The following is a 24,274-nucleotide window of genomic DNA, read 5'->3' as shown; positions in this document are numbered from 1 at the left end:
GGGCACTCTTAAACGGCCTTCACACGGAAAACTAAAGAGGTTTTGTCAAACTTTAGTTTGCCGCGTAGGGCGCACTTCCTGTATCTTCATATCTACGTTGATGTTTGCCTCGTTTCAGATGTAGTAGATTTATAAAGCTTTCTGTTTCTTTTTGAGGATACACAAATGTTCTATACACTGGACAAACATGTCAAGACTGTATGTGTAACCGAGGGTATTCAATAATGACACACAGGTCGGATTTGAGTTTCGAGTTTGTATTGGAGGAATCGTTTCATATGTTTCAGAAACTAGTACGTATATAAAGTTGTATACAAAGTAAACGTGCGAAGCTGGGGTAATTATAGTATTAGGTTCCGTCCGTCCGTACGAACTGGAACATCGTAAAACATTGACAAGATTATTTTCATATGTGGAACCTAAGTTCATCACAGGTTAACAAAGGTCTCAGTCACCTCGACCTTCATTTCAGGGTCAAAAGGGGACTTTACCCTTGTCAGATACATATCTCAAGAACCATTCACTGGATTTTCTCACATTCAGCACCAAACTATATCTAGGGAAACGCAGGGTCCGGTCAATTTTGATGACCTTCGCATACATTTAAAGGTCACGGTAACACTTTGAAGATTTCGGTCTGTGAAGTTCCATGTTAAGCTTGTCAGCGTTATACTTCACCGTTCACTGGATTTTCTTCATATTCAACATCAAGCTTCTTCTAGGAAAGGTGCAAGGTCCAGTCGGTTTTGGTGACCTTTACATAATTTCAACGACACGGAGACATTTGACGTTTTCAGCATATTAAACTGCATGTTAAAATTGTCAGCAATATATCTCGGTCATTGAATTTTCTTCCTAGATTTCCCTTGAATGGTTTTCAGTAAGTAGTTTCTTTATTACTACTTTTACATATTATTCTCATACACTAAGACATTCGTGTCAAGGTCAAAGTGTGTGTTGAAAACATGTTGAAAATATTGCGTTTTAACAATTACAGCGCAGGATATCAAGTGCGGCTTATTGGTCTTGTTATTTTGTAAACATTCAGCTTCATCTTAAATTAGGACCTTCACTTTCATTAGTTTTTAAGTTAGGTTTGATAATTTGCCGCGGGGAATTATGTCACAAAACTGCTACGTATAGAAAGTGGAAGATTAAAGGCAAATTCCATGCACTGCTCGTATGTGAGCGTTACTCAACCCTGTGAGTGAGTATATTTTTATGCAAATATGAATATGTGAGAATATTTTGGCAATATTCCAGCAATATCACGACGGGGAACACCAGAAATGGGTTTCACACATTGTACCCATTCGAAGGGCTTCAGGGTTGGCAGGTGCGTGTAGTTTATGAATCACTGTCAAATTGTGATGATAAAAGGTTTTCGCGAAAACATGTGAGCATATCCTGTCCCAACGGTGGCGCCTGTCATAAACACTTCCAAAGGCTGGTCAGTTATTCACATGAACAAATTTGAGACACCAGTGTTGTCACTACTACCATATACGTTTGGAAATAACGTTCACATGACTATATATCAAATATGTTTGAAAGCTTTGCTGGGGCCCTGAATATGCTATAACCTTGATCGAATTCTGAAATCTTGGTAAAGGGCTCATGTAAACCAAATTATTGTACACCAAACACTGAGAACACTTAAGGTTTGAGCTGTTAGAATATTGCTCGAGATGGGCGGAAAGTCGACTACCCGAAGTCACTGAATTTTCTCACGACATTGTGCAATGTTCGAACTGCATCGTTAGTGGTGCTCTTCCCAGAAATCGGCCGGGAAACAGCTTACTTGTAAAGTCTACCATGGAATCAGCGAGGGGCTTGCATGCTTTTTGAGAGGCCATATGTTGATGCCACACGACCTGCTGGAAATACTCATGGATGCATACAACATCTTCTGTGGTACATGCATTAAATGCCTCAAAATTATCACCTCTTAATTACTATCTTCTATTTATTCTTGTGTTTCTTTAACAAAGTGTGATAGACTGCAAAATTTAAAAAAATAAGAATGAAATGTTTATCTGAGACGTTATTTATCAAAACTGTCGAGGGCCGTAGCATTTTTTTAAAAATTTTGACAGAAAAAAAGTGAGGGATCAACACATTATTTTTTCAGAATACATCTTGGAAAGTTTGACACGTTTTAATGATCGAGTTAGATTCAGTTACACTCGACTCTTACAGACAATCATTCTTATAGTGGACAAATGGATGATCGGGGCGCGGCCAAATCAAAATTATATTTTTTACATGACAGTAAAAAAAGCTGTTATGCGCACAAATAAAAGTGACGCGCCGCTGTCAGAGAAACATTTCACTTTTTTATTTAGCCTTATAATTAGTATTCGTGTACCTGGCTGTTTACGGCTCCATAAAAAAAATATTTCTTTTCAAACCTTTTCACTGAATAGGACACGCTAGCAAATGCGTTTCAGTTTAATGATTTATCATAAAACATTGCCCTCAAATGAATCATCGCATTTGCACAATTAGAAAACGCTCTGTTGGGTTAAACTAAATTGATGATTTCAGCCTTTGCATCTTGTGAAGGGTGGTTTGCGAGATGTCCGTTTGACAAAAAACAATCGAAATGGAGAATAATTTGACCTACATCATAATGATTTTCCAGTCACTTCTAAGAAAATTACAACTGTACACGTACCATTACTTGTGTCGCTTAATGTAAGACAAACACATCGAAATCAATACAACTGTTAGATAGTTGTCGTGAAAACACTACCCACGCGCATTCTCGCGTCACTGATGAGTAAATAAAATGGCGGCTTGTTGTTGATGCGAAGCCGGGATGACTGTGTCCAAGTGAATAGTAATATTTTTAGGTAATAACAGTTTAGGAAATGTTTGGAAAAAGGTTTCTGAGGAACGTTCCCACGATCCTGTAATAGTAGATTTCGAATTTTGTAAAGCGTAGCCGATTTATCAGAGATTTATAGAAGCCATTACCAAGATGTAAATTCTTCGAATCAATATTGATGTTATCAGCGTCTAGGACAGCTTGACCATTCGCTACTAAATGACAACAATTCAGATGTGATGTTTGATTGTGTATGTCGTTGTGAACATGAACTTTTCTTGCAGTTTTTAACTTTTAAACTGGGACGTTCTCCTGCAGTAGCAGTTAGTTTTCCACCGCCATATTTAGATCGAACTTTAAATGCCAGTTGCACCATATCATCTTAATCGACAGAGGCTCGTGTAACATCTGCAGTGGAACATATGCTGTGATGGAGTCTTTTTCAGACAGATTTTTTAAGTCCATGAGTAGAGATTCCGCATATTTAGTAAGCTGAACAGGAGTAGTTGTTTTACAAGTTCACGAAATGGTCCCATTTTTGGTGTTGCCCACATGGCCCATGCAGTTGTTATGAAGACTCGACTTGAGCCAAATTACACCAGCTAACGTTGTAGTCAGTGTTTTAGAATGTACCTAATGAAGTATTAGTCATGTCACAACTGAGTCCAATTTTAGTATCAACAATAGCATGGTCAACATAATCATTAACTGTGTGTTTGTTTCCCATTGTAATTTTACATGAATATATATGATGCCAGAGAGCCCTGATGCTATCTGACTGTCAAGAGATGAGGATTCTGCCATATCTGTCAGGTCTTTCATTGTTGTCATCCATTGGAATTTTTAATGGATATAATACATTGATTTCTGATTTCGAATGTCAGTATAATTTTAGGCCATGGAATTGTACCTCAACATCTTTGCCAGTGAAATAACAGTTACCTGGACAGAGCTATAATATTGTTATTGCCATGTATAATGAGTTAGTAATTTCATATTCCAATTAGAGGAAATGAATGCACATTTTGTGTTGCCTTTTGGGTAGGATATTAGCCTCTGAGCATATTAGGATAAATCTATGAAAATTGTGTAATACTTGCTTCCAAGTACACTCTCTGGTGACTGTAGGAATACAGGCAGGGTCTTTTCCATTGCTGTTATACAACAGACTGTTATAACTTCCATCAGTATTTTCAGTTCTTGGTTGGAAATATTTCTTCAGGACTTGTGTATTTCAAAACATTTCTCGGCCCATTATTCCCCCATCTGTAGTATTTTACTCAGCTTGGTTATATGACCAGCATCAATTCTCTCATGTTAGCTGTTCAAACTTACTGTATATAGTGGTATGTTAAAATTTTGCTTTTCTTTCAGTGTTCTGTGTATCCCAATTGTGAAGATTAATTCCCATGCTGTTGATCACTGGATTGTCTAGTCCCGACTCAGTTATTTACAGATCACTAGCATATAACTGGAATATCGCACAGGGCGGCATTAAGTTAAACAACCAACCAACCAAGTCTTTCTGTAGTCACTGTTCACCTGAAACAGTTGGGTAGAGGGAGCCCTTTAAATACGTGTTGTGGGTCAGGATGTAGCACATATGATTTACTGTATCTGAAAATGATTACTCTAAGTCTAATGGTTTATGCTGCACGGTTTTGTAATAACAATGATGATATGAAATTCAATTATTTTCACATGTTTCATTCATGTTATGTGGAGCAGTGTTGTCAAGGAGTCACTGCACTGAGACTTTGTTGTAGAAAGTGTCTGTACTTTACAAAACAGCAGGAAAGTTTAACTTTGCTAGTGTTGTAACACACACACAGAAAATTAACACGCATGGAATTAAAGCAGATATGTGTAAACACTGGTGCTTGAGAAACATATTCACAATCTTGGGTGTGTGTGGGTAAGCCCAGTGGTTACAGTGTTGGCTTGCTCAAGACTGGGGTCAGATTCCCCACTTCGGAAACGTGTGGAAAGCCCATTTCCGTTGACATGCTGTCATCATAATTCTCAAATACTGAGCAGAATACCAATACTCAGTCATTTACTTCCATCACGTGATGTACAAGTAAATATAAGGTAGATCCATTCAAGAAGCACAGAACCAAGTGCATGAATTTGTCTGTTTATTCACCTCTGGACAAATGATCACTAGTTTTTGTTTCCACATCCCAGGCTTGACCGGGTGGGCATTGTATGATGTTGATGTTCCTTGATATGTTTTCAGATAGTCCAGTGTTTCTACCACAGAGGCAGACATGGCCAACACCTCTAACTCAAAGGGGTCCTTTCACCAGTATGAATTTGGAGGTATGCAATTTTTCCTTATCCACAGTCATGCTTGTTATGCTCATCTCCTCCCTCTATGCGAAGATAGTGGAACACTTGAAATCCCAAGAAGCTCCCTTCTAACTGAAGCGGATGTACAATACACTCACCCAAAGGGCTCCATAGGGAGCCTCCCTTTAACGCCAATACGGTCACATGACCAGCCATGCTTGTCACTGTCTCCTTCATCGCCCACCAAGGATGGAGGCACACTTGAGTCCTGATAAAGTTTTTGCTTTAATTTCGGTCCTGTAATCTAAATTATGTCATATTCAGTTTTTGGATTGTAGTTACTATCATCTCTCTGTAAAATTTATAAATTTTCTTGTGATTTGGACATGCTTTTCCTTCAGTTTAGGCTTGAGCTAAGTTGATGAAATCTTGCTCTTCGTGTAAGTTGTAGCTGTCAGCGGTTGATCCGCATGTAATTTGCCCTTCATGCAAACCTGTTTGTTCGTCCACTGTTTGCTGTGAACTTTGCAAGAATTTATCTGATCCAGAGTTTGCATAATATTTATTTTCTGTTCAAGGGCATGTGAAGGACAAACAACGTAGGTTCTCACAAGCCATGTCTAAATCAGTACATCATAAAACACTGATTACAACGTGAGCTGGTGTAATTTTGTCCAGTTGCGTCTTGAGAACAGCTGCATGGGGCATTCTGCGTCTTGTAACCACATGTTGTTAACAGCTGACATTCATCATTTTAGTCATCAGCCAGACATACCCGACATCGTTGAGATACCAAAGAATCCTCATTGATATCTCGGAAGAGAATGTTGTTAGAATCAGGATCATCTAATCATAGTCATCAAAGACTACGTCTGCAACTACTGGACCTGCTTTGAAACAACACTTTGCAACTGCGTTCAAAGTCCTCCAGTGATGAGATAGTCTGTCTTGACGAACGTCACATCTGCGACAAACCTCCACTACTACCTCCCGAGGTACAGATTGTCAGCACGCAGGGTCAACATGCAGTGTTACCACTCATTTGATGATCACCGTTTTGAAGAGGAACAGAAACACTAGTCAGCAGCTACAACTACAGTCGCCATGTGTAACGGTTCAGCTGCTGCAATAGGTCTGTCGGATGAAGAAGAGGCCATCGGCTGTATCTTCACTTCACAGTATGGATGATGCTCCTTCCATCGACTTGCCGAGTGCTTGCACTCATAGATGCCACTACAGCTGCAAGCGTTCACTGTCTGCATCCGTCCTCATCATTTGTTGTCTTCATCAGACACAGACTAACCTAGGAAAAAGGGAAGGCACTCACAAAATGGTTGTTGCTCCAGGGATACAAATAGACAGAAGGACCACGGTGACACTCAACCTATGGAAATCATTCCCCTCTCACACATGCAGTCGCGGAACGACGGAGATGGAGGAAGCCCTCTTCTCAGACTCCAAGATTACACCATGGATCATGAATGGTTCGGACTTACTCTCACAATCTCAGAACTCTAATCAAGCTCACACTTATATGATGAGTGATGAGGACATCGATGCTTTGATGTTTCCGCCAATTGTCTTGATATCCACATCCTGGAAACTTTCTGACGGCAACAAAGTATCAGCAACAACACATCCAGTCCTTCAACACTCATCGATTCCCACTTCCTCATATGGAGCCCTTTATGAAAGTGCCTGAAGTAGATGAATCATACGAGCTCATCAATGAGACTCTTAGTAGATCCTACCAATGGGGGGATAAGCAACTGGCTCAGCTAGATACAACCACTTTTCATACATTCTTTGGACTCACCCACTCCAGTGCTATCACTGAGGCTGTCATCTCCAAGTTTAAAAACCCGGAGAATGAAGAAGAAAGGGTGATCACTATCACTCAGAAGAAGGATCAACAATTAATTTCGAAGCATCTAGCTTCGATGTCTGTGGGAGTGAATTTGCTATGCCAACAAGGTCTACTGTCAGCATCTTCTTGGGGCAACAGCTCTACTAAACCTTTGCATAGAGCCCCTGGTCAGCATCCACGGTATTCGATGGCAGAATTGAGGACGTCACTAAATCCATTACTCAGGACTCCAGGGAAGTAATGATAAAGTCCACTGACAGTTTGACTACTGTCCAGAAGCAGACTTTTCAGTGTTACTCCATCACGTCAAAGTTCTCCAGGGTTCAGAGAGTGAGAGACAAGAAGTATAACACTTGCAATGGCAAAGGCTCTTTTCGTCGCTGAACCGGAGGAAACAGACGCTCCCTTGGAACAGGACACCTTGCCAGTGCTAAAGGAGGAAAACTCTGAAGATAAGAACACCTCCAGCTGTTCCCATACAACCTTCACAAATTGCTGGACGTCTACAAATTTGCTACTGGCGCAATTGGGGACTTCTCAATGACAATGCCACCTTGAGCATCCGATGAGGCAGCTACAAGATCTCACTACAGGCAATACCACCACTCACAAGAGACCCAGCACTCTTCATGTACACAAGGGATCAACGAGACAAACTAGCCGACGCCATATCATCTCTGCCAGAGAAAAATGCAGTTGAAAAACTACACCTGGATCGACTAGTACCAGGATTGTACTCCCCTATTTTTCTGGTACCCAAGAAAAACTCCAAGGAAAAGTTTCAACTTAAAGGACTTAAAGGAATTCAACAAGGATTATCTACTGAAGCCAGAACAGTTGAGAATGATCCATCTGCCAGTACCACAATTGTGGCATCTCGTCTGTACAGTGGATTGTCTAGCCAGCATCGAACTAAAAGATGCCTATGTGCACATTCGGATACATCCAGACGGCAGGAAATACCTGTGCGTCCTATTCAACTGTCAACACTACCACTGGAGGGTTCTACCATTTGGAATATCTGTGACTATTTACTCATGTCACCAAGCTAGTTGTCGCCTATCTACATCAACGGTGACTATGCAGTGTGTTATAACTGGATGATGGCATTCAAGCACATCACAAGACAAGTATAGTCGGACTACAGTTAGACGTCACCATCAGGCCATCATAACTCAACTTGGATGGTTTGTCCATCTACTCAAATCGAAATTAGAGCCGCAGCAAGATCTTCAATTCCTCGGGATTTGATTCATCACTCAGTTGAACCGCAGTGCCATCCTAGATAATCGTTGGGTCAAAATTCAAACAAACAACAAACTCTGCTCTCTGTTACCACCACGACAGTGGCAGTGTCTACTCAGTCTGCTTATATTAGCTCACGATTTGACTAGACAAGTATGTCTCTAAGTAACAGTTCCTGATTCAGCACCTCAACACATTGGATCAGATTGCTCTGCTGGACAACTTGGGACCATTTTTACTATGGTGGACTCACAGATCAAACGTCAGCACAAGGACATTTTTACTTTTACAAGTACAACAGCCATGTCTAGTTGATGCGTCACTACAATGTTTCATTGCTTACCTAAACAACGAGATGGCGGCAGGGATCTGGACGAACACATTCAGCATATGAACCTCCTGGAGATGAAAGCTTTAATCAATGCAGCTCGACTTTGGTCGACAGCATTAAGGAACAAACTGCTGATAGTTAATACAGACAACTCCATAGTAGCGTTTTGCATAAATAGCAAGGATCAACACGATCACACACACTACTAGAGCTGACTTTTCAGTGACTTTAACCTCCACATACAGACTTGTTTCATCCTAGATGCAGGCAACATCATGGCTGACATGCTGCAACACCCTCTACAACCATCTCTGATGGAATGGATGCTACATCGAGGGGCATTTCGACTTATCATTCAGACATTCAGATCCCTGCAAATAGGCCTATTTGCGACAAGGTTCAACAAGCAGATACCAACATTTGTATCTCCACTCTCGGATCTATGAGCATGGGCAATAGACACTCTCAGCATCTCGTGGGAAGGACTGGATGATTACACAGTTCCCCTCTAATACTACTACTAAAAGTCATGTGGAAGATAAAACTGACGATGCTGATACAACTCATTTTGCTTGCACCTTACTGGCCAGTGAGAGATTGGTTTCCAGTACTCATTGAAGAACTAGGACAACCAACATTACAACTACCAGAGTGGAAGAACTTACTCATCCATCTGCGCACCAAACAAGCACACGGCAACTTCACGTATGGATTGTATTAAAGCCTGCTTGAAATATCAAAGATATTCTACTAGAATAATCATCCTAGTCATCTGTGTAGATCTACCCACACATTATTCAATGATAAATGGATGCAGTTTGATACACTAGAAAGAAAGGCTGCACATCCTCGAATAGCTTACTACTTATGTGATCTACGTCGTACAAGAGGAATGAAAGGTTCTACACTCTTGACATACTTGCCGGCACTTAGCTCTGTTATCACCATGAAAACGGGGACCACCCTGACTAAAGGACCAGAATTACAACAGTGGCACAGATGTCAGAAATACATGCTCTGGAATTCAGTCATATATGATTCGACTCCAGTCATCATAAGATTGTACATCTAGGACTGAGATGCCTAAAATCAACTGCCTGGACAACTAGAAAGACAGTTCCACATCCCGGCATTATCTTCAGTCCTTGGACCACATGATGCACAGTATACAAGCTACCAAGACATGGAGACAATGTTTCAAGCACCTGTTCATCCCCATATCTACTGAGTCACCCATGGAAGTTTCCCGCAACACTATCTCAGTATGGATGAGTGCCGTTATTTTGAGGGCATACAAAGCAGCAAGACTTGAACCTCTGTGCGCCTCCAATCCTCTCAAAATGAGAGCCTTGGCGTTGACAGTCGCTCTATACGGAAACTGCTCGCTATCAATGGGTAATGGGTTCTGCTTTGGTGACTGTTGGCGACAAAGGGAGGCTCCCTATGTACAAATGTATTGTACGTCTGGTTCAGTGAGAAGGAAACTTCTAGGGATTTCAAGTATTCCACTATCTTCGCATAGAGGGAGGAGATAAGCATGGTGAGCATGAGACAGGATATGAGTAAGTGTGAAACATTAATTTTAATTAAAAAATTACATTATGCATGCGAAATGGGCTACCAATTTTTAAGGATTAAGGATGTAGACAGCTAATAAATGGGTGAAAATCTGATTGATCTAGTAATCTGTAAAACTAATTATCTGGATGCTCAGTTATTTAATAACAGTTTTATGTATACCTAACAATGAGGTAAGAAAATATATATATGATGGTAAAGCTGTTGCAATAATAGCTGTCATCATATTACTTCAATTAGGAAATAGATCTCAATATGTCCTGCTGTGAGGTTACACTCAAATAGAGTTTGGAGAGTTATAAATGGAATTTTCAATGCATACGTCATCATGAATTTCTTCGGCAGTCAACCCCATGGGGTCTCGACACCCGGGTTCTTCTGTAACCCATGGGTTGGTCGGTTCAGGCAACTCGGCTCTTCTAGATCCGTTGCCCTTGTCGGCTGGTTCCTCATGCGTACCTTTGAATGTCAGGGCAGTCGGGGTAAGTACATAGCTTCTCGCTCGGATCGTCCCTGTGGCAAGTGTGCGAACATATCACTGTAGTTGACTCAGTTGCACATATAGCCTTCGCTCATCAGTGAGGTAATTATTCCGCTTCTGTCGGGTAGCTGCTCGCAAGTCGATCTGGAGCACAACCGCTGCTACTCAATGGGGGACGTTGCACTGTTTAACCATCCTGTTGTTGACGAGTGATTTTACGTTTCGATCGCTCCTGGAGGGTTGGCTCATCAGGGCCAACGCTTGCTGCCTTTTACCTCAAACCAGGTGTTGCACTCAGCTTACCGCTCCTTTGAGGAGCAATGTCGGAATGCCGTGCAGCAACTTAAGGTTGCGGTGCACTCAGCTTACCTCTCTGTCCTACAAAGGCAGCTGGTGTCACAGGAGGACGGGGACGAGGATGAGGATGTTACCTGATTCACGTTAGAGCGGCAGCTTATGGAGGTGCATTCACATCTGGCACGCGCTAGTCAGATGATGTGTGATGTGATGGGCCTTCGTAGGTTGTGGCTGTCTGTCACAGATATTATCCGGCAACACAGCAGGCACTGCTGTCTCTGCCTTTCCGGCTGAGCTCAACCCTGTTTCCGGGGGCTTTGACAGTAGTTAGGGAGGCCACAGAGGATGTTATTCAATTCAAGGACTCCAAGCCCTTGCTTGAACAACCCTCCACCTCTTGCATGCAGCCTTCAGTCCTTAGTTCAAGCTATCCTGCGACTCAGTCTAAGGATGCGCCGAAGTGGACTGCTGCAAGCACGGAAGTGCAAGGGCAAGGGAGCTTCTCAGGCGCCTTTTCAGAGGAAGGGGAAGTCGACATTGGCGGTCAGGTGACAAGGTAGGTGCCTTTTCTTTTTCCGTGTGGTTGTAGATTCACACTTCGACCGAATGGACTGTGCTGTCAGACAGAATACCACTCCCTGTTGTTGATCTTTGAGAGTCTGTTTAATTCTTATATGTACCCCAAGGAGGACTTCTGAAAAAGAATTGTACAAACCTGTAGAGGTTATGAATTCTTTGAAGAAAGTCCTCCTTGGGGTACAGCCACTTTCCTCCCCTCATTCTGTCTGATACGTTCAGCATGAAAAGTGAGGTGCAAGGTAAACGGTCAGAGTTACCTGCTCTGGGCTGTACGGGGCCCTGGGGGCCCTGTAAGGGTGGTCTCACAAGACAAAAATGAGTTTTTTGTTTTGTAAATATTTTATTATCAAAACAGTTACAACTGTCGTAGGGATTTTTAATGGGCATAAAAATGCTTATATGTACCCCAAGGAGGACTTCCTTCAAAGAATTCATCACCTCTACAGGTTTGTACTATTTGTTTCCATTTTCGTTTTGTTTAGAGTGTGTTTACACTAACAGTAAAGCAAACAACCAATGCGGAAGGTGACCAGTAGATAGTTTTGCATGTGCTGCGCATACACACAGCGAGCTGAATATTAATGTGAAACTAACAAATGTCATTGAATTACTTTGTCAAGTTTTTATTACAGTGTGTTTCTTCCTTGCAGGTAACTTTTCCTGGGATCAGTATTTGAAAGAGAGCAACGAGGTTGCAGCTCCTAGCTCTTGTTTTAAACAGGTAGGACCCAAGTGTGGCATCTTGAAGTGTGAGACTTCACTTCACTGCTCACCTGTTTGGATGTGAGTCATTGTGTCCTGATGGCAAGGCATATTGCTTATGCTATCAACAGCTGTGAGTGCATTCCTCCGTCTCGTAGTTAGAGTTAGAATATAGTCCTTCAGGAACCCATGCTTGTCGTATGAGTTGACTAACAGGATCAGGTGGTCAGGCTTACTGACTTGGCTGACTCATGTCATTCTATCCCATTTATGTAGATCAGTGCTCATGATGTTGATCTTTGTCTGGTCCATACCCAAGTATTAATAGACTACCACCACATAGCTAGAATATTGCTTAGTGCAGCGTTAAGCAACAAACTACCCTTCCCCAACAATTGGAATGGCATGTTACTGTTAATTTAGACAGCCGATTTCAGTTAGCCCTGCTTTAGCTAACTCTTATTAAGGTCAAGCGTAAAAAGAGAAAAACACATTTAAATCTGCCAAGAAAAATTGATAAAATGATATATATTACAAACACTAAATCCTTCCAGAGGATTTGTACATTTTACCACACACCGAGTTGTCCTTTTATATCTTTCAATTTCCATGTTCAGTTTCATTCTTGGTCAGGAAATAATGGTGCTTTTTCACATTTCAGTCTTCAGTTCCTCCAGTAAATGAGTTCAAGGTGAATCACAAGCTTGAAGCTGCGGATCCTCGCAATTTGACGTCCATATGTGTAGCAACAGTCGTGGGAATTCAGGGCCCACGGCTTAGGTTGCGACTTGACGGCAGTGACAACAAGAATGACTTTTGGAGGCTGGTTGATGCTGGTGACCTTCACCCCATTGGTTATTGTGAAAAACATGGCGGTCTTTTGCAGCCTCCTCTAGGTAAAGCGAGATAAGCATTGATGAGAGTGAAAAATAGTCCATCCAGATAGTAATAATAAAGCACTTGTTTACACTCACGCTGACCACAGTTCATTGGTTGGGTACAGAAGTTGAAGAGGTTTGCAACTTATCATTCCTAGACCAAAATAATAGAGACTTTGGTGGCCGTAATCTGTGGCTGATTGACTTGATTGACTGCAGGTCATTTTACACAGGTGAAATCATAGTATAATTTCAACAGTGGTTTTCATGGTTAATATCAGCCTTTTAAACCACAGTAACATTCTTCAAAGTTTTATAGCTGCTGTACCACAGTTATAGAAGCAAAATCGTATGGACACTTTTTTGTGTTCCAGGTTTCAGAGCCAATCCCTCCTCGTGGCCTATGTTCCTGAAACGGTCATTAAATGGGGCAGAAATAGCCCCTGACAGATGCTTTAAGAAGGTATGTACATAGTGTGAAGGATCATTTCTCTTTGGAAGACATGATTTGTGGTTCGGCATATCAGTTACTTCATTATCTGGTCAAAAGTGTATTTAACGGCCTAAGTCATATGGCTTCAATACAACTGAATGAAACTTAATGGTCATATGCAACCAGGACACCAACCATACTTAAAACACAATTATCACTTATTCATGACATGTGATATACATTGTTCATTGTGATAATGCAAATAATCAAAATTTAAGCTTGCAATCGTGAATTTAAAGGGCAATATTTTCTACTTGGGTTTACTTCCTTCAAAACGAGGCGCTTGGGAGACCGAACGACTTTACATTGGGTGATTCATTTGCCAATACACTGAGTGCTTATTCTGTGTATATAGAGATGCTCTGTTTCATTTGCCAGTACACTGAGTGCTTATTCTGTGTATATAGAGATGCTCTGATTCATTTGCCAATACACTGAGTGGTTATTCTGTGTATATAGAGATGCTCTGTTTCATTTGCCAATACACTGAGTGGTTATTCTGTGTATATAGAGATGCTCTGTTTCATTTGCCAATACACTGAGTGGTTATTCTGTGTATATAGAGATGCTCTGTTTCATTTGCCAGTACACTGAGTGGTTATTCTGTGTATATAGAGATGCTCTGTTTCATTTGCCAATACACTGAGTGGTTATTCTGTGTATATAGAGATGCTCTGTTTCATTTGCCACTACACTGAGTGGTTATTCTGTGTATATAGAGATGCTCTGTTTCATTTGCCAGTACACTGAGTGCTTATTCTGTGTATATAGAGATGCTCTGTTTCATTTGCCAATACACTGAGTGCTTATTCTGTGTATATAGAGATGCTCTGCTTCATTTGCCAATACACTGAGTGCTTATTCTGTGTATATAGAGATGCTCTGCTTCATTTGCCAGTACACTGAGTGCTTATTCTGTGTATATAGAGATGCTCTGCTTCATTTGCCAGTACACTGAGTGCTTATTCTGTGTATATAGAGATGCTCTGTTTCATTTGCCAGTACACTGAGTGCTTATTCTGTGTATATAGAGATGCTCTGTTTCATTTGCCAGTACACTGAGTGCTTATTCTGTGTATATAGAGATGCTCTGTTTCATTTGCCAGTACACTGAGTGCTTATTCTGTGTATATAGAGATGCTCTGTTTCATTTGCCAGTACACTGAGTGCTTATTCTGTGTATATAGAGATGCTCTGTTTCATTTGCCAGTACACTGAGTGCTTATTCTGTGTATATAGAGATGCTCTGTTTCATTTGCCAGTACACTGAGTGCTTATTCTGTGTATATAGAGATGCTCTGTTTCATTTGCCAGTACACTGAGTGCTTATTCTGTGTATATAGAGATGCTCTGTTTCATTTGCCAATACACTGAGTGCTTATTCTCTGTATATAGAGATGCTCTGTTTCATTTGCCAATACACTGAGTGCTTATTCTCTGTATATAGAGATGCTCTGTTTCATTTGCATTTAAGATAGGATTTTGTGGGGATAACAACTTATTTTATTGTATATGATGCGACATTTCAGTAAGGATGCATAAACTGTTGTCGATCAAGCAAGAGTGACATCGGTATATGAATCCATACCGAAACCTCTCATCATATGCAGTAGAGGAAGTTGTTATCTATAAATAATGTATATAGAGATGCTGGATTTTGTAAATACATTCGACCCGTGAAGGTCACGGGGTAGAATAGGCCTTCAGCAACCCATGCTTGCCATAAAAGGTGACTATGCTTGTCGTAAGAGGCGACTAACGGGATCAGGTGGTCAGACTTGCTGACTTGGTTGACACATGTCATCGGTTCCCAATTACACAGATCGATGCTCATGTTGTTGATCACTGGATTGTCTGGTCCAGACTCAATTATTTACAGACCGTATAGCTGGAATATTGCTAAGTGCGACGTAAAACTAAACTCACTCACTCACTGTAAATACATTCTCTCTGCATTTGCGTTCGATCCAATCAACAAATTGTGCATGGCTGTGTGCACAAGCCATAAATCAGTGTATTTTGTTTATGGTGTGTAGCCTGGCATTGAGTTCAAATTATGGCACTAAGTATTCTAATGCTCACTTTCTTCAAATCTGTAAGTATGGGACCAGTGTATTTTTGTGCCCCAGCCATAATATTGCTTGGAGTATATAGGGTTACCCTCCATACAAATCAAGGAATTTTGCATTTTGTTTTCGAATTTTATTGGGTTTTATTTGTGAGTTTGGAGACATTTGAACTTAGCTATGATGATCGTGTAATAAGGTGCAAGGGATGGTGTCCAATATTGCCGCTATAAGCGGGGAAAACTAAACTCACTGCTTTCCATTAAAATTGTATCAAGTTCCTTTGCTTCCAATTATTCCCTGAGAATACAACTTTCACTCAATGTTTTTATTGTTAGACTCAAGGATAAGCATTTTTATGACATTTTTTACCACCAGGAGCCATCAACACCAAAGACAAATGAGTTCAAGGTTGGTCAGAAGTTGGAGGCCGTGGACCGGAAAAACCCCCAGTTGATATGCCCAGCCACAGTGGGAGCAATCAATGCAGACCAGATCCACGTGACTTTCGATGGATGGAGGGGGGCGTTTGACTACTGGTGCAGATATGACTTTCGGGACATCTTCCCAGTGGGCTGGTGTGCACAGAGTGGTCACCCCTTACAACCTCCAGGGCAGAAAGGTGAGTAGTTTGGCAGATCATAAGGTAGTTGCTTCCAATACGTATGTGAGTAGCCTCTGTACAGATTAGTAATCGTTATGTGTACCATTTTAATTTACTAAATTCAAATCGACATATCACAAAGTGTATGTTGGCTGTTTAAGCTTACTACTGCCTGTCTATCTAAATGCTGTTTCTGTACAATTGTTGTGTAAAAGCCATTAGGGTATGCTTGCCTCTTTCAATCCTTGGTGCTTTTCAAACATGATCAGCATTGCCCAATACGGTAGTAACACAGTGTTGATAATACTCTGTTGATTTCTGGTTGTGTTATTTGTTGTTTGGTTGCCTTTAATGTGCATGCATCCTTCCCAGGAGTGCCGCAGTACAAAATCAACAAGATGATGAAAGACTCTTCCCTCCAGCTGACTGTTCCACAGCCCCTCCCTATCACCAACTCCTCCTCTCACAGTCGAACCCCCCAGCCCAGTCCCACTAGTCCGTCAGTGTCCCCCGAGAAGCAGCAGTTGTCTCCCCGGGAGGCCGCCTCACCTGTCGTCACCGTCTCCGAGCCAGACACAAGCTCCTCACAGAGCATTGCAACAGGTGAGATACAGAGCCATTTGTCACTGTCCCTGAGCCAGATACAAGCTCCTCACAGAGCATGGCAACAGGTAAAATGGAGGGACATTTGTCCCTGTCTGAGGAAGACATAAGCTCTTCAGAGATCATCCTCTTAGTTAACGTTCAGTTTAGAGTTACCTCCCTTTCTTTCACAAGCATAACATATAGCAATAGCCAATTTGCAGACATTTTTTTACTATGCTTTGCTATGTTCTATGCCATCAGTGTCAACAGTTCACTGTACTAGGTCAACCCTGTATGGAGCTGGGCTCCAACAGAGTAGTATATTTATGAAGAAGTGGTGATTTTTTAAACTCATATGATTGTTTAATTTATCTCTGAAATTCCAACTTTTCTCCTGTTCTCAGTATGTGTGTATGTGAACCCCACGTGTCGACTGGGGAACTACCTCAACCCCCGCAAGACATTACAACTACCTAGTCACTACGGCCCTGGCAGCTTGACGAGGATTCTGCGAGAAGTGGTGCAGGGTCTGATTGACTGCTCACTACAGGAGAGGGTGATCTACAACATGGTCAAGGAGGGCAATGGCAAAGTCGTCGTAGCAGGTACATGATGCTGAGATAAGCTGTAGTGAAAGAGACACAAATTGACAGTGAAGGATTGCAAACATGTGAGGCAAAGTCGTCCCAGCAGGTACATGATGCTGAGATAAGCTGTAGTGAAAGAGACACAAATTAACAGTGAAGGATTGCAAACATCTGAGGCAGAATTGGTCGACAGTATCACATGTCTATGACAGAGCAAATTCTCTCCATCTGTCTCTTTGTTTGTAGCTAACCACGGGTCTCGGACCCTGACAAAGAGGGTGATATCTGTAGAGAAAGTGTCCAGCTTCTGGAGCTTCCTTGAGCGTCTGCTAGAGGACATGGGTTGCTGTGAGAGCTTCCTGTCAAGTCAGCCGCTAGAAGGAGGTTGTCCGAAGTGTTCCAAGAGCAAAATGGCAGGTGAGCAGTACAGGTTAACAAATGATGAGTTTGTTTCCCTTAGAATAAACTGCAGAATCCTGTGATTTAGGGTTGGCATTTATGAAGACTCATAGCCTTTATCTTCTCATATATATATCTACATAAAGATCTGGTTTTCTTATATGATGAACTCTTACACCCAGCTGATGATTGAGGAAAGTTTCCTATGTGCCAATTTTGAGGGTTGAAGGGGATTCACTTTAGTGAAGTATTTAGACAAATGTGTCTGTTTTCTGTATATCAAATGGTACTGAGATTGTCGCAGCGAAGATTTCGTTTCTGAGATTTCGATTTTGTCCTACTGCTTAAAGATATGAGTAACTCCATCCTTTTGCTCTGAATGCAGGTGATCCAGACCACTTTGAATTCCCAAATCCAAAAGGCCCTCGGAGGAGATGGTCCACAGAGTCAGGTGATAGTACTAAAGGTTCCAAACCACCAAAGTTGGCCAGACGGTCATTTTCAACTTTTGAAGCTGAGGGTATGTACTGTGATAGACTCATCAGGACAAATTGTGTTTCTAGGATCACCATTCCTTTCCCTAATATTCAAAGCTGTAGTAAACATCTGAGACCTGCAGTTTCTTGGGCCTTTGTACCAATTAGCTGACAATGTATGATGGAAACTTCATGGATAAAGAGAGCTTTTATGTGTTCATGTAAAATACGTGGTCTTGATGCTGGAAAGCTGGAAAAAGAGTCCCTTGCCTTGCTTAACTCCCCTTGTGGGTTCAAGGGCACAATAGTGAGATCTACATTTTGATGGCTTCCAGTCAATTATTATCCAGATGAATGAGTTATAGTCTGTTGTTTTGCAGCCAGTTCCACTACTGGTGACATGCAGCCTCCTGTTCGTCCAGGTAGACCCACTGGGGACCCGTCCGAGTGGTCAATCGAGGAGGTCATTAACTACATCAGTGATACAGATTCAGGGCTGGGGCAGCATGCTGATCTCTTCAGGAAACATGTAAGTTGATCATACCCACTGTAAATTTTAGTCTCAAACTACGCCGTTATGATTGTCACAATAAAATCAACGAAATTTGAAGAAATTTCATTAAAATGTTTCAGATACATTTTCTCCATAGATATATAGACAAAAACAAATGGTTAAAATATATTTTCCCCAAAACGAGGGGAACAGTTTGTTGTTGGCATCTCTTAAGATGGTAGGCTATTCTGTTTCAAACTGTCTTGAGGCACCAAGCTAGTGATCCAGTGATTTTGGAGGTGCAAGGATCAAGCCCACCTGTGACCATAGTTAAGAGCTTGAAGTCATCTTGGTGTGCAGACTCCTTCAGTGTTGTCACAATCCCTGATGTAAAGTACACAACCCTATGCTCTTAAAAGAATGCACAAATCAGTTTGTAAATGACCAGATGGTGGCCACATGAATATGTGCTAATGCCTAGTTGCGGGTACAGCAGCATGCAGTTAACTTGGACAAAGTACTGTGACTATGTGTCCCAGTCCACCCATCTGTGAATGGGTACCTCTTAAGGATGGGAAAGACCCTTTAAGGTGATGCACACTGTGGCTGCAAGAGCTGTATGATCCCCAGGGAGATGAGATTGATAATACGAACTGCTGTTAAAATTGACATCCTATGATCAAAGAAGAACTAAGTGTCTGCATCAGATCCATCATATCTCTTGAGAAGGACCCGTGAAGATCCAGTATACAATTGATCTTCAGTAACCTCTGCTTGTAGTAAGAGGATCGCTGACCTGGTTGACACTTGTCATCATATAATACTGGCTTAGATGGATGTTCATTCTTTTGATCACTGGAGTGTCTGGTCCACCACCATATAGCTAGTAGAATGAAACTTGCTCACTCACCATTTGAAAAGCCCCATGTTTTTCAAATGTTTATATGACTTGCATCACTTGGGAATGTCTTCCCACATGAAGCTGTTGATAGCAGTGTTAACCCGATCACGTTAAGGTCGGTCTGACACTCACTTCTCTTACTGATACTGGTGAATTCAATTGCAGGAAATAGACGGGAAGGCATTTCTCCTCCTCAACAGTGATATGATGATGAAATACATGGGACTGAAGCTTGGCCCTGTCCTCAAACTGTGTAACATAGTTGAAAAGTTGAAAACACGGAAACATGTCTGACATTGATCAGCACAAGACTTTACTTGTGAGGAGGATCTCCACACTAGGGTCTCTCCACACAAAGGGGGTGGGGTGACCCCAGCCTGCACTACACAGGGACTAACTGGCTGCTTGGGAGTGGTGCTCACACACCTGGCAGCAGCAGCAACAGCACCGTCTCACTCTGCAGCCACTACAACCGACATACTTGCAGGAAGCTGAAATCAAAGGAAATCGGTTACAAGATTTCATTTTAGTAATGTGCTGTTTTGGCCAAAGAATGTTTTTTAAAGCCATGGACAAGGGCTCAAACTACATTCTGTTTGAAAATACAAAGCTCCTAATACGAGAAGTTAGTTTGTAAGAGTTCTTACAACCATTAAATGTTATCATTAAAAACAATTTGCTTGTGTACTGAGTACCTTGGGTGTGTACCAACTTACGCCTGACACCTGCTTACAGGTTCTATTTTAATAAATAATTTTACATCTGAAGATATTACTGAAGTGAACAGTCTTTTTCCGAAATAATTTCTCAAGACAATTAGTTTTCAGATGCCCCATTCCCCACTAGCAAAGTGATGTGTATAGCTTTAGAGTTCATGGAACAACATTGGTTCTCAATGTAGAATTGAGCACAGGTGTGTGGAAGGAATAAATGTCATGGACAACAATATTGTTACCATGGCCACAAGAAAGAAGGTTAATGGCAGGGTAGTATGATTCTTGTCAACGTTGTTTATAGGTTTGGCTGTGTAGGTCCAGCCTCTACTTTCTGGTTCATCACACGTACTGATATGTCAATAAAGACATGTGCACATCAGGTGACTGCATAACGAGTGTTACATAATTCATTTTCAAGCGACAGTAAAGTTTCACATAGGAGAAAGTTCCAAAATGAGTGATTAGGGCTGATCAGTTATGGAATGGTCAGTCTTGACTGTAAATTGATTCTTAAATGTCTGAATAATTTATGAGCCTGGCTGCAGTCAAACACTTTGTGAGTAAATAACAATGTAAAGTGATTCTGCTTGGATTAACATTTTTAAAATGATGTTGAACACATGAAATCATGATAGAAAAAGCACTTGAACCAAAGTTTCTGGAAAATGTATAACATATTAAGTCAAATTGCTGCAAGATTCCTGAAAAGCAAGAATGTTTTGTTCACTCGAGTATATTACCTGTGTTTGCATATATTAATGAAGTCTTGGATGTTTTGTAATACAATGTGTTAACGATATGTGATTTCTGGATTGTATGCAGTGTGTTATTTGGGTCTGTGTGAGTCAGATGATGAGGTTCCTTAACTCGTAGATGTTCAGGTCTTGGAATTACTTCTTTTCAGCACTGAAAGACTATTTATTTGTACTGTTGTACGAGTGAACCACCTGATGTGCATTGTGCTTTCCTACACAAAGTAAGCTTTAATTCAGTTTTTACACACGATTTCTACTGTTTTTTATGTTTTGATAAAGTTTGTGTGGCCTCTTGTATTTCACATTCTGTACATCACTGAAAAATATCAAAACAGTCCATTGACTGGTGTCTTAGAGTTACAAGACTTATGTGAGTGATGGAATATTGATAAAAAACAGAACAACCTTGTCCTAGAGCACTTGAGAGTGGCTGTTAATGGTAAAACATCAATGTGATAGGCTTGACTTTTGTTACACAGTGTGAAATATTTAAACTAAATATTGACTGACCTTGGCAGAATTTTTTTCCGAGCATCATGCATATATTCTTAATTTTTTCTAACTTTATTTATCTATATATTCATAGAATCAAGTAAGAAAACACATTTCAGTACAAGCATTCCTTAATTCTTTACCAGGTTTCTTTATAAGGTATGTATTGCACTGTGAGTGAAATTCTGGAAACAATAAAGGAACACTTGTACTTTCATGTGTTCCCTTATTTGTTTGTATGAGTATATTTGTGTGGGACCACTGTTGACCAAGTCACCAATACATATAAGTAACCGTATAGAGTTGTTCTTCGTGGTAACGTCAGGATACACTGATCCCACGGGGGAATCCAAATTTCACTTCAGTAATGATGAAGGTGTATTATATGAAATACTGTGCTAGTGGATCTCTCAAAAGTGGTAAATATTATCACCAGCCTATGATGCTTTGGGCTTTCCACCTATTACAAAATGATGACATGACTCATCAATGAAGTGGCGTGTGTCACAAGTCCTATGTTACAGTTAGCCTCTCTGATTATCCTTTGCAAGTATTGATGTGGGTTTGGTTTCACATCTTTATTATCAAATATTAACACCTTAACGTGAGAGTATAAAGCTTGATACATGTAAGGCCATAATAAATTAACTGGTATGTTATACAAAAATGGTTTATTGATGGCATTTATTTTTGTGTTTGTAATCCTCAGTCTGCCACCACAGATACAATTTTTATGGATTGACTGTTAACAGGTGTGATTTGCCGGACAGGAATGTTTTATCAAGTAAGATATTTGGTTGGGAGGAAAGCAGGGATGAAATTGTAAGATTTGAGATGGCTTAACATGTTATTTGTCAACTTCTGTACAAATGTGATGGCCATGCATTGAAGTGCAATATGCTATGTCTAGAATCACTGCCGAGATGTCATGGTGCACTATTATTTTGTATCAGACTGTTGCTAAGAAGTCATGTGAATCTCATGTAATTACTTATAGACAAATTGTCCTGTATCACAAGAAGAAAGAAGCCAGGTGAAAGCCAATGTTAGCTGTTGTTCTAAATGCTAAGTTTGAGTTTTTTCTTTGCATGATCTAATTGAAGCCAAACAAAGTTACTGATGGGTAAAGATTTTGCTTTTGGCAATCTTCTATTGTGTTCATTGCAGAGTGACGTATACTGACAGAAACGAAAAGACGATCAGATGAAATAGATTACCTAAAGTTTGTATGAGGAATATCACAATTGTCTGTTATTAAGTAAAACAAAGGTTAAGGAGCACCTGGTTCTTTCACATTCCTCGAGACACATTCATGCCATGACAGGTTAACTAGTGGAATATGAAAAAAATTTGTGATCCTGAACCGTTTTAGTTGTGTTTTAGTATCAACCAGTAGCAGTAAACAGAAGAACAAAGGGACATAAGTCTGTAGTCGTCATAGCATCTGTCACAGAAAAGTCAGCTCCCTTGTCTGTACAAGTCCAATGTTTTCTGTAAGCTTACAGGTCTTTTTCTTGACTTCAATCAGTTTATGACTGTATGGTTTACCTCTAAATAATTGCAGATGTTCAGAATCAAATTTTTCTGTGCGTTAAATCCCAGTTGTATGTACTTCCCTTGAAAGATCTGAATTTGAATACTGAGTTTGTGTCCTTAGTTCTGTGTCAAGAATGTAACTTTGTTTTTGCCAGTATTTGGAATGGTATCTTACCAATTATTTACACTGGATCAGGAATTATAACATCTTCTATGGTGAGACTTACACTTTAATGATATTCATTCTTTTACCTCATATTTATTACTGCACTGATTGGGATGAGTTTGAATGCAAGGATTAATTTATTGCCTATTTTGACATTTGTCTGTAAACACATGTAAATTTTCTGCAAGTTGTAAAGTTTGCTATGCACATTTTCACTTAAGGCTTATTGCTTGTATGCTTATAATTTCCACTCAGTGTTTGCTTACTAAGCTTTGTTTGTTTACTGTTTTGCTTCTTTTACATGTAATATGTCTATTGATAGGCTGTTCTAGGCACACTGGTGTTTAGTTTGAATTTGTTTCAGGAAACATTAATGATAGCAATTCTGATGTTGGTTAAAGAAGAGGAAAGTCTTCTTGAAGCTCTTGAAAGAAGCAATTGCATTAATATTTTAATAAAATCCTGTTTAGAAGAAAAAGCAGATATGTGAAGATTGGGCATTAATATCAATGAAAGGTGAAATTGATTGGTCATAGTTTAGAGATGAGGAAAGTCAGTTAGTTTCGTCAACATGTTTATCTTTGACTTTTATCCGGTAATGCACTGAACATCTGTTTGATTACTTCATTGCAATTACAAGGATTTTTGAATAACTATTTCTTCTCTTTTTTACAAAATGTCTGTAAGAGTAGAATTTTCAATGAACTGCGTCTACTTCTGATTAGGAACAGAATTTACTGTTGTTGAGTTTGATGCTACAAAACTGGTCATGAGGGTGTCAACACACTAAGATGGTTTCGGTGTTATACACTAATACTTATTGATAAACAGGTTCTCTTTTGGAAATCACATCATTTTCAGCAGTTATATGTTGAGGTCCAAGTTTTGTTTCCCAAGAGTCCACACTAACCATGTTATACAGCCT

At 40.4% G+C, this 24,274-nt stretch overlaps 1 protein-coding gene across 1 annotated transcript; it reads left to right on the top strand.

Moving 5' to 3' along the window:
• Positions 1–2,771: 2,771 nt before the first annotated feature.
• LOC137286669 (polycomb protein SCMH1-like) lies at positions 2,772–22,672 on the top strand. Its single transcript, XM_067818646.1, has 12 exons — positions 2,772–2,855; positions 5,070–5,152; positions 12,151–12,221; positions 12,864–13,098; positions 13,455–13,543; positions 16,018–16,261; positions 16,616–16,846; positions 17,233–17,433; positions 17,662–17,832; positions 18,200–18,334; positions 18,671–18,819; positions 19,850–22,672. Exons 2-12 carry the CDS (start codon positions 5,101–5,103, stop codon positions 19,976–19,978), a joined length of 1,707 nt encoding a protein of 568 aa, XP_067674747.1. The 5' UTR covers positions 2,772–2,855; positions 5,070–5,100; the 3' UTR covers positions 19,979–22,672.
• The last annotated feature ends 1,602 nt before the right edge of the window (positions 22,673–24,274 follow it).

The sequence above is a fragment of the Haliotis asinina genome, chromosome 6 (assembly GCF_037392515.1).
Source record: "Haliotis asinina isolate JCU_RB_2024 chromosome 6, JCU_Hal_asi_v2, whole genome shotgun sequence".
Classification (NCBI taxonomy): domain Eukaryota; kingdom Metazoa; phylum Mollusca; class Gastropoda; order Lepetellida; family Haliotidae; genus Haliotis; species Haliotis asinina.
The sequence above is the reverse complement of the archived record's forward strand: the minus strand, read 5'-3'. Positions and strand labels throughout refer to the sequence as shown.